Here is a 14,725-nt window from a genome sequence, read left to right as displayed (position 1 = left end):
GCACTTTGACCTCTATGATTAGATGGGACTCCTTAAGAAAGCAGTTTCCCTTGGCTGAGGACAGCTTTATCTGAGCGCAGCCTTCTTCCCCCCTCTCCAGAGCCAAGGGTCTTGCAAAGTAGAGTGCCTTATTTCAGTTTATCAATCCTACTGTTTTTAGGTCAAGATTGTGATCTTGGAAGCTTGCTGCAGCAGGTGAAAGGACTGGAATAAGGACCAGTCCCACTGGCACGTGTCACAGCCTGAGAACCAAAGCCAAAGCCTGCCTTTAGCTTGAGTAGGACTTAAGCACCACGGCTCTCCTCTCTCTCTCTGCCTCTGGAGTTACCGTCGCCCCAGGCTGAAGCCAGACTCAGGATGCTGCCGATGATGCACCGTGCCTCAGGAATTTCAGTCCTAAGAAGAAACCTTTAGTTACGTTCTTACTTCATGTCCTTTGGGGAAAGGACTATCCATCATTGCAGCTAAGTAGGTGGGGAGAGTTTCCTCTTATCTCTTTCTCTGAAAAGCAAAGGAATTTCTAGGAATGAAGAATGGGGGGGAGCTGCTACTATACTCGAAGAGACAAAGCAAGCAGAAAGAGCCTGGCAGCTTAGGGCAGCTACGGCTTTTTTTTCTGCTATTACAAGCATTTTAGCCTGCTTTTTTGTTCCTCCCCCTCCCTTCCTCCTCATTGCGACATGAGGCTTGCCAAGCAGAAAGGGAGAGCCTGAAACTGCTCGCCTTGAGGCCTGGGAGGGGAGGAAAAAGCAGTTTATATTGCCAGATTGGAAGGAGGCCACAGAGGGGCAAAGGGCAGATATGTGGTTGGGGGTGGAGTGGCACAAGGGAGGGAGGGATGCAGGCTGCAGAGAGTTAAGGAGGACCACTGGATTAATTAGCCTTGGGAGAATGTATGGTAAAAAGTCAAGAATCTGTTACAATAGATTCCATGTAACTTCATTTGGGGAGTCTTACTTGAAGTCCCCAAACTGAGGGCATCCCCAGCTTGCTCTGTAAAAGTAAATCTTTAAGCAGTTGCAATTAAAGCCACACACATGTACCTGCACAGAGCTCAGTTCCTTATGTGACCTTGAACAGTTCCCTATGCCCAATAAAACTCTAAATCCCACACCCCATCACTCTTCAGGTACAGTTTCTGGAAAGCTGACTCAATTTTTGAACCCGTAGCCTTGTCTTCTCCATGTCAGCAGCTTCATCAAAATGACACATCAGTGATCTGAAACTATTTTAAACTTTTAAAAGGAGTTTTTAACCTGGGCTTTTTGCTTTTTTTTTTTTTTTTGTGCAACTGCTGAAACAGCAAACGTTTCTATATCTATAATTATGTAAAGTTAAATGGTGTTACAGTAGTAGCTATACTATACTAGCTGTCACTGCAGCTAGGTGCTTGAAATTTGACAGATGGTATTGTTACATATGATAAATGTCATGACATATGACAGGAAGTTTGAAACTGTTTTAGAAAAGGTATGAATGAGTCTCTTGCAAATTCATCTTACTGGAACTCTGTTACAGAAAATTACCCGCTTGTGTCATAATGCTCTGTTCAGTTACACTTCCTTTATTTTTATTCTTCAGTTCTCAGTTGTGTAAACACTCTACTACCATTTCGGCATCACAAAATGGGGCTTTTTTAAATCTTGTATCTGCTGTGTCTTTATAGGAAATGCCAGACCATGACTGTGCTGGGAGATTTTGAGCTTTGGTCAGTGTTCTGGCACCTGCTGTGGAAGTTTTTCAGATTTCTATACGCAGAGATACTGTCTTAAACCCCTTCAGTGGAAATTTATATTCTGTCTTTCTCCTGTTCTTCCCCTGTGACTTTCAATGACCGAAGTCTTTCATCGGTCATGTTGTTACCCCTCTTGCAGTCTGCAGAGCCGCCTGTATTAGGAAACGTGGCCAAGCAACTTGGTTTTCACACCGGTGTCACGGAGAAAAGGTAAAACCGCGGGGTTCGCCGCAAGTCCCGTCCTCGCCACCCCCTCAGGACAGCAAAGCTGTACGAGCGGGCTGTGCCCGCAGCCGGCTGCCGTGGGGCGAGCCGGGGCCGAGCCGGGGCCGGAGCCGGGGCCGAGCCGGGGCCGAGCTGCGAGCCGGGGCACCCGAGGCGGCCGCCGCCGCAGCAGCCCTGCCCGCGGCCGTCAGCGCTCCTACGAGGCCTGGCAGGCCAAGCCCCGGCCCGGCCCGCTGCCAGCGGCGCTGCCCCTCCGGCCCTTCCCCTTCCCCTTCCCCTTCCCCTTCCCCTTCCCCTTCCCCTTCCCCTTCCCTTCCCGGCGGCGGGGAGCGCAGGCCGCCCACCCCGCACGGCGCCGCGCCCGCGGCACTGGAAATCCCCGCCCTGGGCCGGGCCGGGCGGCGGGGGAAGCACGCTGTCCTGGCGGGTTTCCCCGGCCGGGAGGAAAGTACCTAACGTCCCCGCTGACACCGGCGGCGCCGGGGCCCCCCTCCTCCCCTCGGTGCTGCTACTTGAGCGAGCGGGAGGGCGGCGGGGCCGGGCGAGGCGCCGGCTGGCCGGGCCCCAGGGCTGAGGGGCGCGGGCAGCCCAGGGCACCGCTGCTCCGGCCGGCGGCCGCCAGGCGCAGGCGCTCGCCCGGAGGGGCCGGCGGCCAGGGCCGGCCGGCGGGAGGGCCCGGGGGAGGGGAGAGGCGGCCCCGCCCGCCCCCTCGCCAGGCCGCGCATGCGCCCGGCGCCCGGCGGGGCTTTCCCGGCGCGGAGCCCGGCTCGGAGTTTCCCGGGGGGGGCGGTGCCGGGCGGGGGCGCCTCTCCCCCGCCCCTGGCCGGGCACCGTATATCGGCTGGGGCGCGCCGCCGGCCCGCCCGCTGCGGGGGACCGACCGGAGGCCGTGAGTAGCGGGGGTGCGGGCCGGGGGCGGGCCGCGGCCTGGGGAGGCCCTGCCGGGAGGGCGGCGCTGCTGCGGCGGCGGGCGCTGCCGTGTGGGCCGCGTCGGGTCGCGGCGCCCGGGGCTGCGTCGCGGCGCCGGCCTCAAGGGAGAGCCGGGGCGGGCTGCGGGGCCTGCTCTGCCCCGGGCTACCGGCGCTGGCGGGGAGCGGGGCTTGGGCCCTGCGGGAGGCCCGCGGCGGCTCCCAGCAAGCCGCGGCGGTGGCGTGAGGGTGGGGAGCGGCGGGCGAGGCCCTGCCGTGGCGGGGAGGGGGCTGGGGCTGTCGCTGAGGGTGTGCCACCGCGCACAAACCCTGCCAGGTGGATTTCCGTGCTCAAGGTAAACTTAGTGAAGGGCGTTTACAAGGTGAACTTGTTTCGCCTGGCTCGCAACACAAGAGCGGAAGAGCGTTGAGTTTTGACGTTGCTGTACTTTAAATATTGCAGCTCTGGGGTTAAGTTCTTAGTGTCGCTGCAGGATAACGGAAGGCAAAGCCTATGAGATTCAGAGCAGCTGGGGGACTCTGGAAACCAAGGATATCTCAGGGCTATAGTGGAGGATGATACCAGAAGAAGAGTGGCAGAAAATGACTGCAGGATCTCAGGTTTAAGTGATCCCAAAGGTTTTAGCATTATCAGTTTGCTCTGATATTTCTCGCATTTACTCTGAGGTATCTGACTTCTTCCAGTACGGGAAGTGGCTTAGCTTCTCGTTCTGGCATCGTTCATGTAGGTAGATAGCTTGTGTGTCACCACCGTCTGTGTTAAAGGAGTGGATTGGGGTAAGGCATTTGTAACTCATGTCATTAAGTGATTAAGTGATCTCGGTGATTGAGAAGGTAGTAGTAGTAGTGTGACCATATTAAGAACAAATCTACTGAGATGAGTAGCAAGTGCTCTGCTGTTTTCCAGTAGGTGATTTTTCTAGGGCTGTGTGATCATGACAAGCATGAGTTTTGTCATGAGACAAGCACGACAAGTTTTGAGTCTTTCCTGGAAGAACTTTTTAGGAACTGATACTGTAGAACAGACTGCTATATATGTATATATGAATAAATATATAATTTTATATTTAAAAACGTTTGAATTTTGTCTTTGCTCTTACCTGAAATTTTCGGTGAAGTTCAGTTTCACTGATGTCCTGTGTTTCAAGTATCATTGGATTTACCTAAATAAGAAATTCCAGTACTCTTAGTTTAAGGCAGTGTAATAAACCTGAATCTTCATGTTTGAGAATTTGCAGGCTTAAACCAATTTAAATGGATGCAACTCTTTAGTACAAAATCTTGCCTTTAGTTATACAGCTTGTGATCAAGCAGCCTGATTCATCCATCTGCCAAACAAGTTCTGCTTGTGGATTAAACAGTTTTGCATATGTGTCAGTGACAGGGAAATTGTGTAAAGTCCACTCCATGTGACAGTATGTAAAGCTGACTCCCTGAAACTTTCTGTAGTTTCAGTTTGTATAGACATTACATGCACCTCACTTTGTATATTTTGAAACACTCCTCTCTTTCTTCCTTACAGGTTTTGTTCCGCCCAAAAGAATTAAATGATTGAAACTATAGCTACTTACAGTTTCTTCTTGCGAACAGTCAGTATCAATATGGAGGCGTAGGCACCTTAGAAGGGACTTCAGTCTGAACTCTGGGAGGTAGTTCTGTGCACAAATAAAGAAACTAAGGCTTCAAATTTTTTTTTAATCTGAGGATTCTGTTTGCTTCTGTATGCCATAAACATGGCATACAGAAAAAATTTAATTCAACAGTATAAAGCATTAGAATGTCCCGACACAAGGCAATTCATTTATGTTAAATTTGATAACTGTATACTTGTAGCTAAGGCACCAGGTTAAAACTGAAATGCTCTGTTCAGTCTGTGCTGACAATATTATAGACAGAAAAGCCTGGAGCTATTCCAGGCTTGTTAATTAAGACAGTTCATCCTTGTCAGAGACAGTGTATAGGATTTGTTTATCTCATAGCTGAGTATTTGATATATGCGAAGTTGAGTATAAACTAACTTCTATAGTCTTAACAATTATTACAACAACATGCAGAAGTTGAGGGGTTGTTTTTTGGAGTCTAGTAGTAGCAAATATACCAGATCAGTTCAGTAATGTCAGTTCAGGGGCTCTTTTTTTCATACGCCTTTTGAGCTTGATACACCATTATTTTCAGCTTCCTAATGAGACTTACAGACTGAAATCTTTACATGTGTATAAGCTGCATATTTATCAGCTGTCTGGGGTGAAATAGTTCTTAAATCACTTAAAAAATATTCTGGTTAAAAATGATGTAATTTTAGTTGCTCCCCATTTTAGTTTCTTTATTGACAAAGAATTTTGATAAACCCATTTGAGGTTTTCCCCTCTGGATCCCACCTCTAGTAGCCTGACAAACTGATAGAGCTCTTCCAGATACACACTACAAGGAAAGCATGTGATGCCTGTATAATTCAAGGGAAAGTCCTTTTTGACATGCTTTCTTCAATTGTCAAAATGGGATGGGGCAGCTTTTGCACTGAAAGTGGTTGTGTGAATTGAAGTACAAGAACTTTCCAAATGTTTAAAGTCTCATGTCAAATCATGAGACTAATTCTATTCACGTATGCCTTCAAAGCTGCACATTAAAGTATTTCACTTTCAGGTTCTTACTTTTGTACAGCAGGGGTTATTCTGAGTTGCCTTTAATGCACACAACTACCTCCCAGAGGAAGACTTGTCCCATTCTTCCAAAAATAGTCCATTATGAACATAATGGAAAATAGCCCTTTCTTGGCTAGCATCATGAAGCAGAGTGCTTTGTGTGGTGAACTGAAGTATGACTTATCCTGTGAACTCTACAGAATGTCGACTTTTTCTGCTTTCCCTGTTAACGTGCCGGTGTCCGAACGGAGTCTTGCTCGGGCTGGGTTTTATTACACTGGTGTGCAAGATAAAGTTAAGTGCTTCAGTTGTGGCTTAACATTGGACAACTGGCAACCAGGAGATAATGCTATGGAAAAACATAAACGGCTGTCTCCTAGCTGCAGTTTTGTTCAAAACACGCTTTCAGTTAACAACCTCGGACTGTCTTCTCAGGCCTTGCCGCACGTGGTTGCAAACAGCCTCTCACCATCTCTACATTCCATAACACTTTCTCCAAGTTTAGAACAAGTTGGATATATCAGTGGCTCTTTTTCCAGTTTTCCTCAAGACCCAATAACTACTAGGGCAGTTGAAGACCTTGCATTCTTGAGACCTAACCTTAACAATCCTTCTATGAGTACAGAAGATGCTAGGCTACGCACTTTTCACTCGTGGCCGCTGACGTTTCTCTCGCCCACTGATCTGGCAAAGGCTGGACTTTACTACTTGGGGACAGCAGACAAAGTTGCTTGTTTCACCTGTGGTGGTCTGCTGAGTAACTGGGAACCAAAAGATAATGCTATCTCAGAGCATCGGAGACACTTTCCTAACTGCGCTTTTGTGGAAAACCTTACCAGAGACCAGCCAAGTTTCAATGTTTCAAATGTGAGCATGCAAACCCATGAAGCACGTGTTAAAACATTCATAAATTGGCCAACTAGAATTCCTGTTCAGCCTGAACAGCTTGCGGATGCTGGCTTTTACTATGTAGGTAAGAAAAACTGACATCTCCAGTTTTATTCATATGGCTATGTAAGCATTTACTTTAAAGTAAATTCTGTGAATGTTTGCTAGATATTTTGCCTTGTTTCTTTTAAAGGCCGCAATGATGATGTCAAGTGTTTTTGCTGTGATGGTGGGTTAAGGTGCTGGGAATCTGGAGATGATCCATGGATTGAGCATGCAAAGTGGTTTCCAAGGTAACTTGCAAAATCTTTATCATAATTTGTTCACATCCTTACTGCTTAAGTACTTCTAATTTTGGCAGATGCATACTGCACTTAACAGTTAAGTAAAACATTTCTTTATTAAGCATGATATTTAATGCTTTTCACTTAATAATTAAAAGCTGTGTGCATCCCCAAATCATTCTTAGCAAGTGAGGCTGCATTATTAATGAGCATATTTATCTAAGAGAAGTGGTCAGAAAGCAGACAGAGGAGAGCAAAAGCTGCTGAGAAATGAAGTAGAAGGAACATTAATTCCTTTGGTCTAGTTTTGTGCCCATGCTGAATGTTCTTGAACTAGTTTTTCAGCAGGTACAGGTTAGTTTCTTAGGTGTGGAAAGGCTTGTGAAGAAGGTTTCAGTGGTTGTTTAACATGTCTATATGGGAAAAATGACAGAAATACCTTTTTAGGATGTCCCCCATAATTAAATGGCAGTTGCATAGCTAATTGCTAACGTAGGTGGAGATTTCCACAGGCACAGATAATGACAGAAATAGCTGCACTTAATTTCAGGAAAGCTAATAATAATTCCTTACATTACAGATCTCCAACTAGTCTTTCATGGGCAGTTTACCAGCTACTGTTGGACTACATGATGTACATAGAGTTAAATGACACCTTTGTTTCCTTCTGTGTTACGTCAGTAACACACAGTTCCTATGTGCCTGTCAGTAAATGTACTGAAGAGATACAACTCTGCATTAGTGAAGCAGATCTGGCTTTGATAGTGGTGTTAAATTTTGTTAACTTCTTTTGAACGATTTGAGTAGGAGATAAGAATGGTGAGATGCCAAGATAGAAACAGTTTATCACTGCACTTTGTAGTGACGCTGACACGGTATCATTTCTCATGACATGTCATTTTGATTAGAAGTGGTAGCAGAATGTAAAGCTACTGCATTCATATACCTAAGCCTATGGACTGCTGAACATCATGGAAAAGCTTTATCAAAGTGTCACTAGACACTAGGCTATATCAAGCTTCCAATTAAGAGAACTCTTTCCCTTTTGAAGGGAGAGAAACATGTATTTAAGTTATGCTGTGTTATTGTAAACTGTTTTATTCTTCTCTATTTTTCTTTTTTCCTTTGGCAAATAAAAAGTATAATTTAGTACACTTTTGTCAATATTTCAGGTGTGAGTATCTGCTTCGTGTAAAAGGAGGAGAGTTTGTAAGTCAAATTCAGGCCAGGTTCCCCCATCTTCTTGAACAGGTAAACTTCATTGTTCTGTAACTTTGGTTTTCCCTTGTTGAAGAGTGCTATGTTCTTTTTGGAAGTTCAGTCTATCCTTCTGCCTCATTTCTGCATATATTTTTACTAGGTTTCTAACATGATAAATGCTCTTCATGAGCACAAAAAACGAAACCAGTGCTGAACCATTGCTAATGGACTTGGACTAGCAGAGTTTAACCTGTGCAGATTACTTACGGAAAGCATTGTGAGGCAGTGAGCTCCTCTGTGTCAGGAGAGGGAAATTCTGATTATGTAAGTTTTGGTGAATAATGCAGATCAGTAATTGTTATTTCAGAAATCAGTCTTGGACAGCCTGAATTATTTCTATCCATAACTCTTCTGGCAAGAGTAAGCCAAACTTCTCTTCATGGAAGTGGTCAGCACTAACTTTGTTAGTTACATAGTTGCACAAATTTTCAGATTTGTGTAACTGCATGTAAAATACTTCATGGGTACCATCCAGGTAAAAAGTTTAGCATGGTTAATGAGGGAAGAATGTGTTAGAAAGCTATGTAGGGGGAAAAGCAATACTTTGATACTAATGTAGTTCTGTTGTGTTCCACAGCTCCTGTCAACCTCTGATACACCTATAGATGAAAACATTGATCCCCCAAGTATGTATATTAAAGCATGTTTTTAAACTTCCTCAGCATTTTGAAAACTTAGTGATTGGCTGTCCAAAGCTAACGTGCTTAACAATTCTTAGATTTTCTTGGAAACAACAACTATTGTAAGGATTTTTTAACTAATGATAAAAGTTAGGTAGCTTCGATGTTACATGGACAAACTTCAAGGAAGCACCTTTAAGAGATTTTTGTCTTTCGTTTTTCTTATTTTCATACTAGCAGCTCAGATTAAGATTTTTGGTTTTGAATGCTTGGCATCTGCTGTATTTGTGGTTTTTAGTTTCATGGTTGGGTTAAACAAAACAAGTCAATTTGGCATTTGTTAAATTGACCTATGATACTGAACTTGGTGGAACAGTTGCTAGAGGGTATCATGACTACGCAGTTACGCAACTCCATTTTTGGGCACATAGCTAGGTAAATGCTCTGAGCAGCAGTGATCAAGGAGAGGGTAGGACAAGCTGATAAAGTGAAGTCTTTGAGTTGAACTCTAGTTATGGTGGAAATAAACTCCTCCCAGAGGGTGGTGAGTGGGTTATGCTATCATAGTCCCTGCTGGTTGTGGGCAATGAGTCAGAATCCCACGTGTCTGGTGCTTAGTAAGTTGAATGGAAAATACTGATCAGGAGCTGGAATAGAGCAATTGTTTGTACTAGAAACTCTCAATTCCTTTCTGCCCCCCCCCCCCCAACATTTTTCAAGGCTGAAGTTAGGAATTACTAAGTATAAAAAAAGCTACTAAGACACAATGGAATTCTGTGTGGCCTCTGTGGATTATCCTAGATCCTAGTGAAGGCCTGACATGGACTGAAGTTTATCATGGATTCAATCCAATTGAATCTAAGTAACTGGCATCCATTTTTTAAAACTAACTACTTGAAGTCTATTTAACCATTGAAACTTTTTAATGCTAGTTATTCATGTATATATGCATATGTGTAGGTAATGTTGATGTGTCCAGCTTCTGGGTTGTATAGGTATTTTGTTCTTTGTTATACATGGTCATTTTCCTCTTTGATCAGTTATTCATTTTGAACCTGGAGAGAGTCATTCAGAAGATGCAATCATGATGAACACACCTGTGGTTAAAGCTGCCTTGGAGATGGGATTCAGTAGAAGGCTGATAAAGCAAACAGTGCAGAGTAAAATCTTGGCTGCTGGAGAAAACTACAAGACTGTTAATGATCTTGTGTCTGATCTGCTCACTGCTGAAGATGAGAAGAGGGAAGAAGAGAAAGAGAGACAATTTGAAGAAGTGGCATCAGGTACGCATAAGGCATGAATAAAAGTGAAAGCAGAATTGGTTTGTATTATGTATAGCTTTTATAATTGGTTTTATTCACTAAGTGATTTGGTTTAATTGCTATTAGGATCAGCTTCTGTAAAAGCGTTGTCAGGGTATCTGTATGGAACTAACAGTCTGGGAATTGTTTCAGTCCCTTTCAGGAGGATGGTTCATACAGATGCCAAGGGTTCAGAATCACCTGATTATCTCCAGAGGAACAAAGCCATATTTTTTTAATTTGTGTGCCTTTATATTGCTGTTAATAAAATAAATGGAACCAAAATACTTTACTTGGCACACTTTTTTTTTTTTTCAAATTTGCCTGCTCTTTAACCTACTTGAATCAGTGAGCCACCATATCCACCTCCTAGAAGAGACTAAACTTTTACAAATTTAGATTCTCTAAGATGGCCAAAGGTCTGCTTTTCTGTGTCCGACTCAGCCATGTAGGTCAGCTATTTAACAGTGTTTATTTGATGTGTCTTTAATATTTTCTATTGTTTTAATACCATTTAAGTTTTGAAGCCTAAAAAAACCCTACTATTTTTGAGTCTGTGAAGCAGTAATGAAACTTCTCAATTATAAATTGAATTAAGACTGCTTCTTTCCTCCTTGCATGTTATATCAAAAAAGCATAGATGGATTCAGCCATTAAATCTTAATGGAGATGTGGTTTGTTTTTTTTGGTGATAGACTATTTAAAAAAAAAAAAAAAGAATCTCCCGAGTCTGGTGGTGCTTTACTTCTGGTTTTTTCGCACATAATTCTGTTGGACACCTCTTAGAAAAGCTTGATTCTGTCTACATCTCAGACATGTTTTTGACTGACACTGACTGAAGTTAACTTGTTGATTTTTGGTGAGTTAGCGTTGGTGTTATGCAGAGGTGGTGTTTTTTCTTTGCAATTCTGTGGAGAGTAAGTCTTGCTAGTGTGATGTTAGGATAAGATCCCCTCACGTAATTTAACCTAGAGACGGGAGCAGGAGGTTTCATTGGTGAAAAGGCTTCAGCTCAGAAGCTGCTTCTGTGTGGCTGTCTTAAGTCTGTTCTTACATGAATACCACTAAAACTTAATGAGGTCTTTATTAATGATGCGTAGTAAGTGAACATTTCTAGTAGAGCTTAAAGAATGTATCAATTACTGTTAAGCAGAAATACAACATGGAATCGTGTATTCCTAACAAATATCTAATCCCCTTTTTGTTCCAGATGATTTGTCATTAATCCGGAAGAATCGAATGGCTTTGTTCCAGCGTTTAACATGTGTACTTCCAATCCTTGGGAGTTTACTGTCAGCTAAAGTGATAACGGAACTTGAGCATGATGTCATTAAGCAAAAGACTCAGACACCACTGCAAGCAAGGGAACTGATAGATACCGTTTTAGTGAAAGGAAATGAAGCAGCCAGCATTTTCAGAAACTGTCTACGAGACTGTGACCCTGTACTATACAAAGATTTATTTGGTATGTCCTTTTTTTTTTTTTAAGGATGTAAGGTTGTAGAAGTCTAACCAGTGTGGTCATAGCAACCTAAAGATAAAAAAAATGAGATGCTGTTCAAATATAGATTGGTCAAATGACTAGGATTTTTTTTTTTCCCCTCTTATTTTAGTGGAGAAGAACATGAAGTATGTTCCCACAGAAGATGTTTCAGGTATCTTAACCTTCTTACTTTAAAGGGTATTGTGGGACAAATAGCTAACATCATAAAAAAGAAAATGACTTTGGTTAAGAAATAGGTTTGATGCTTTACCCTCTCCTTAATTTTGCTTTGGTAAGATGGACTTACCTGAAAAAGTTAAGTGCATGTGCAGACTTGCAAGCAAGTCTATCTGCTATAAGCTATATCATGTGCTTTACACATGCTTTTACACCTAAGGAGGTAGAGCTTTCTGGAGCTTAACAATTCAAGCACATGCTGGACTTGATTGTGGTACAAGCTCTCTCTTGTTCAGGTATTTGGCAAAGACTGGACAGTGAATAGTAAGTTAGCATTTCGCAGCAGATACCATCAGCTCTACTTTTCCACAGTGGATTATAGATGTCCTAAGATGTAGCTTGACCAACAGCTGGGTAGATAATAATCTTGTCAGACATGGGATTGAGTTTGCTCTGGTTCTTAGTTCTGTAGTTTAATATGTTAATAGACTGCAGAAAAGTGTACAAGCCTGAATATAGCTTGCTTCCACCAGTCAGGCAGTGCTCCGTGCTTCTAATAACCAACAAGGAAAGTACAGCATTTGCTAAAATGTAAACATTGCTTGGTCTCAAGAACTACAGTTGGCCTCCAATCCCTGAGCTGTTTGTCTGACAGAAGTGGAAAGTACGTAGTTCCTTGCTTGCCACTTCATGAGCTCTGGCAAATATACTTATTTTCTCAGTGGCATCTGTATTTAGTGAATAAGATGCAATCATGATAGGGAAATGAAGGGTGAAATGGAACATGGCTGTATTCTAATTAGAATGCACGTATATTCAGGCTTCTTAAAAAGTTAAATAATTTTTTCCAGGTTTACCTATGGAAGAACAATTAAGACGACTGCAAGAGGAAAGAACATGTAAAGTTTGCATGGACAAAGAAGTTTCTATTGTGTTTATTCCATGTGGTCACTTAGTGGTATGCAAAGAATGTGCACCGTCCCTTAGAAAATGCCCTATTTGTAGGGGGACAATAAAGGGTACAGTTCGTACATTTCTTTCGTAAGGAGGGAAGCTTGCATAATGTCTGTGTTCCTGTCATCTTCCAACTGCTGAAGCTTAAGCCAGCAGTGTCTTAAGAATGGAAAATCGTGGTACAGAAGATGATGACACAACAGTGTTAGGTAGTCGATTAATAGTAAACCGTATCATCATTATGAATATACTAGGTCTTCCTTGCCAAAGACTATTTCTGTTCATAAAACAAACTAATACCAAGGTGAGGCTTTTGTAGCTTTCCTCTCTGAGTAAGAAAAGCAGTTTCACTAGTGTGCCCTTGTATCAGTTTGAATAAAAAAACTTTCTGGTTGAGTTCCTAAAATGGAGCTTGGCATAACTCTTCTCATGAATTTCCTCTACGTGGATGTGAAGAAATGTATTAAGATTGCTGTTTATTAATAAATAATTAACTTCAGCTACTGTTTTGGTTCTGTTTTGGCATTCTTGTGGACTTGAGGAGAAAAGAGACTGTCAGCAGGACTTTTTTTTTAAGTTTTGTTCATGTCTAGATACTTGTGTATTAATAATAGTTTATATCAAGACTGAAATATTTCTGCTTCTCAGATGAGTGTTTGTTTACTCTGTCCCCATTGTTGGCTTTCTCTGTAGACTGCAGTGACTGGAATGTTGCCTTTTCCTGACAAAAGTTCGGGTTGTTTGCCTGCAAATGTATAATAGAACTTAATTCTATGTGTCTGTCTGTCATTTTTGAACAGGGAAGTGAGCTTCTATACTGCTTGGCAATTCCTTCTGGTAAAGTAGGGGATTCAGATTTTTAACCTTATTTAAAAAGACACACACACATACTCCCTGCCACCACCACCCCCCCCCCCCCCCCCCCCCCAAAAAAAAAAAAAAAAACCCAACAAACCAAAACAACAAACCCAAAACCCTAACAGCATTTGGTACTTCCTTCTGTCTTGATTTTTCAAAGAATAGAAATCCTGGTCAGGAATGGTCCTCGTGATCTTAGAGATGAGGCAGAGGATAGCTATACAGCAATATAGCCTTTAAGCTAGGAATTAAAATGTAAAAGCTACTTTTCTCTTTGGAACTTTATAGTGATTGTGCAATTAATCTTCCAGCCCCTTCTGAAGTCTTGGGTCTTGTTTTGTACGCTGGTAGTCCGAGGACTCCTATTTCCTTACTGGTTGACTCTTACTTTAGCCTTTCCAGCTCTGTATCCCTAGACTTGCATAGTAGATACCTACAGAGGGAAAGTGTTTGTAGGTATTGCTCAAGGATTTCATGTCAAACAGTGGAAGAATACTGCCAGGGTAATGGCATCAGATCCTGCAGTGGTGGTGTTGGTTTGTCCATCTCTAATTGTTAAGTCAGTAGTCTTCAGTCATATCTTCAGTGCCCAAGTGTGGACATCTCAATCTTCAGACCTGCCAGCAGTAAGATGTTTTTAACAGTATTTTGGTGTCTTACGCTCTGTAGTCTGAGGTGAAAATACCACTTCTTGAAGTTTCAGGATGCCAGTGTTTGCCAGTTGTGTGCGTGTAACTGGCTTTCATCACTTCATGTACGGTTCTCAGTTGTACATGTGTTATCTCTTCTAAAAAGAGAGCATCCCATATATATGAAAGTAGTAAGGTGTATACATAAGAAAGAACTTGTGTGGGATGTGTAACTTGTGACTCACTATAGTGACTTACCCTGTCTGACAGTTGCCTAGTGTTCAGAGCAAGGCTTGTATTAAGTGGGGGAAATGTGTCACTGGCACACAGATTTCCATTTGTACTTACAGATGCTGTATGGTTTGCATTTGGATACATCTTTCCTGTTGTACATCCGAGTTGTAATTTAATAAAAGTCTCCCTCTAAGTCTGTGAAAGAAACCTCTGGGTCTCCTGCTATAATCACCTGATATCTTGGGAAATCTGTCCACTGAGTTTGGAATTTAGACTGCGTGTGGGGTTAACAGTATGTTACATTTCTGGCAGTTGCAGCAACAGCACTGAATCAAAGTTTTGCCTAGCTAAAAAGGGCAAAACCATGGACTTTTATTTGTTAATTATGTGATTGAGGCTGATTTGTTAGCAGATTCAGGATGTTTCCATCAGTAGTACTTACCGCTAAATACAGCGAGGACGGTTGTGCAAAGGAAGATGCAAATACATTCTAGTTATCATCTGTT

At 42.8% G+C, this 14,725-nt stretch overlaps 1 protein-coding gene across 1 annotated transcript; it reads left to right on the top strand.

Annotated features, from left to right (window-relative positions):
* Positions 1–2,794: 2,794 nt before the first annotated feature.
* Positions 2,795–13,267, top strand: BIRC2 (baculoviral IAP repeat containing 2). The gene is made up of 9 exons (XM_075707855.1): positions 2,795–2,849; positions 4,412–6,504; positions 6,613–6,712; positions 7,876–7,954; positions 8,541–8,589; positions 9,624–9,866; positions 11,095–11,349; positions 11,498–11,539; positions 12,396–13,267. The coding sequence occupies exons 2-9, from the start codon at positions 5,634–5,636 to the stop codon at positions 12,587–12,589; spliced, it is 1,833 nt and encodes a 610-aa protein (XP_075563970.1). The 5' UTR covers positions 2,795–2,849; positions 4,412–5,633; the 3' UTR covers positions 12,590–13,267.
* The last annotated feature ends 1,458 nt before the right edge of the window (positions 13,268–14,725 follow it).

This window comes from Pelecanus crispus, chromosome 1 (genome assembly GCF_030463565.1).
Source record: "Pelecanus crispus isolate bPelCri1 chromosome 1, bPelCri1.pri, whole genome shotgun sequence".
Classification (NCBI taxonomy): Eukaryota; Metazoa; Chordata; class Aves; order Pelecaniformes; family Pelecanidae; genus Pelecanus; species Pelecanus crispus.
This window is presented reverse-complemented; position numbering and strand designations above follow the sequence as displayed.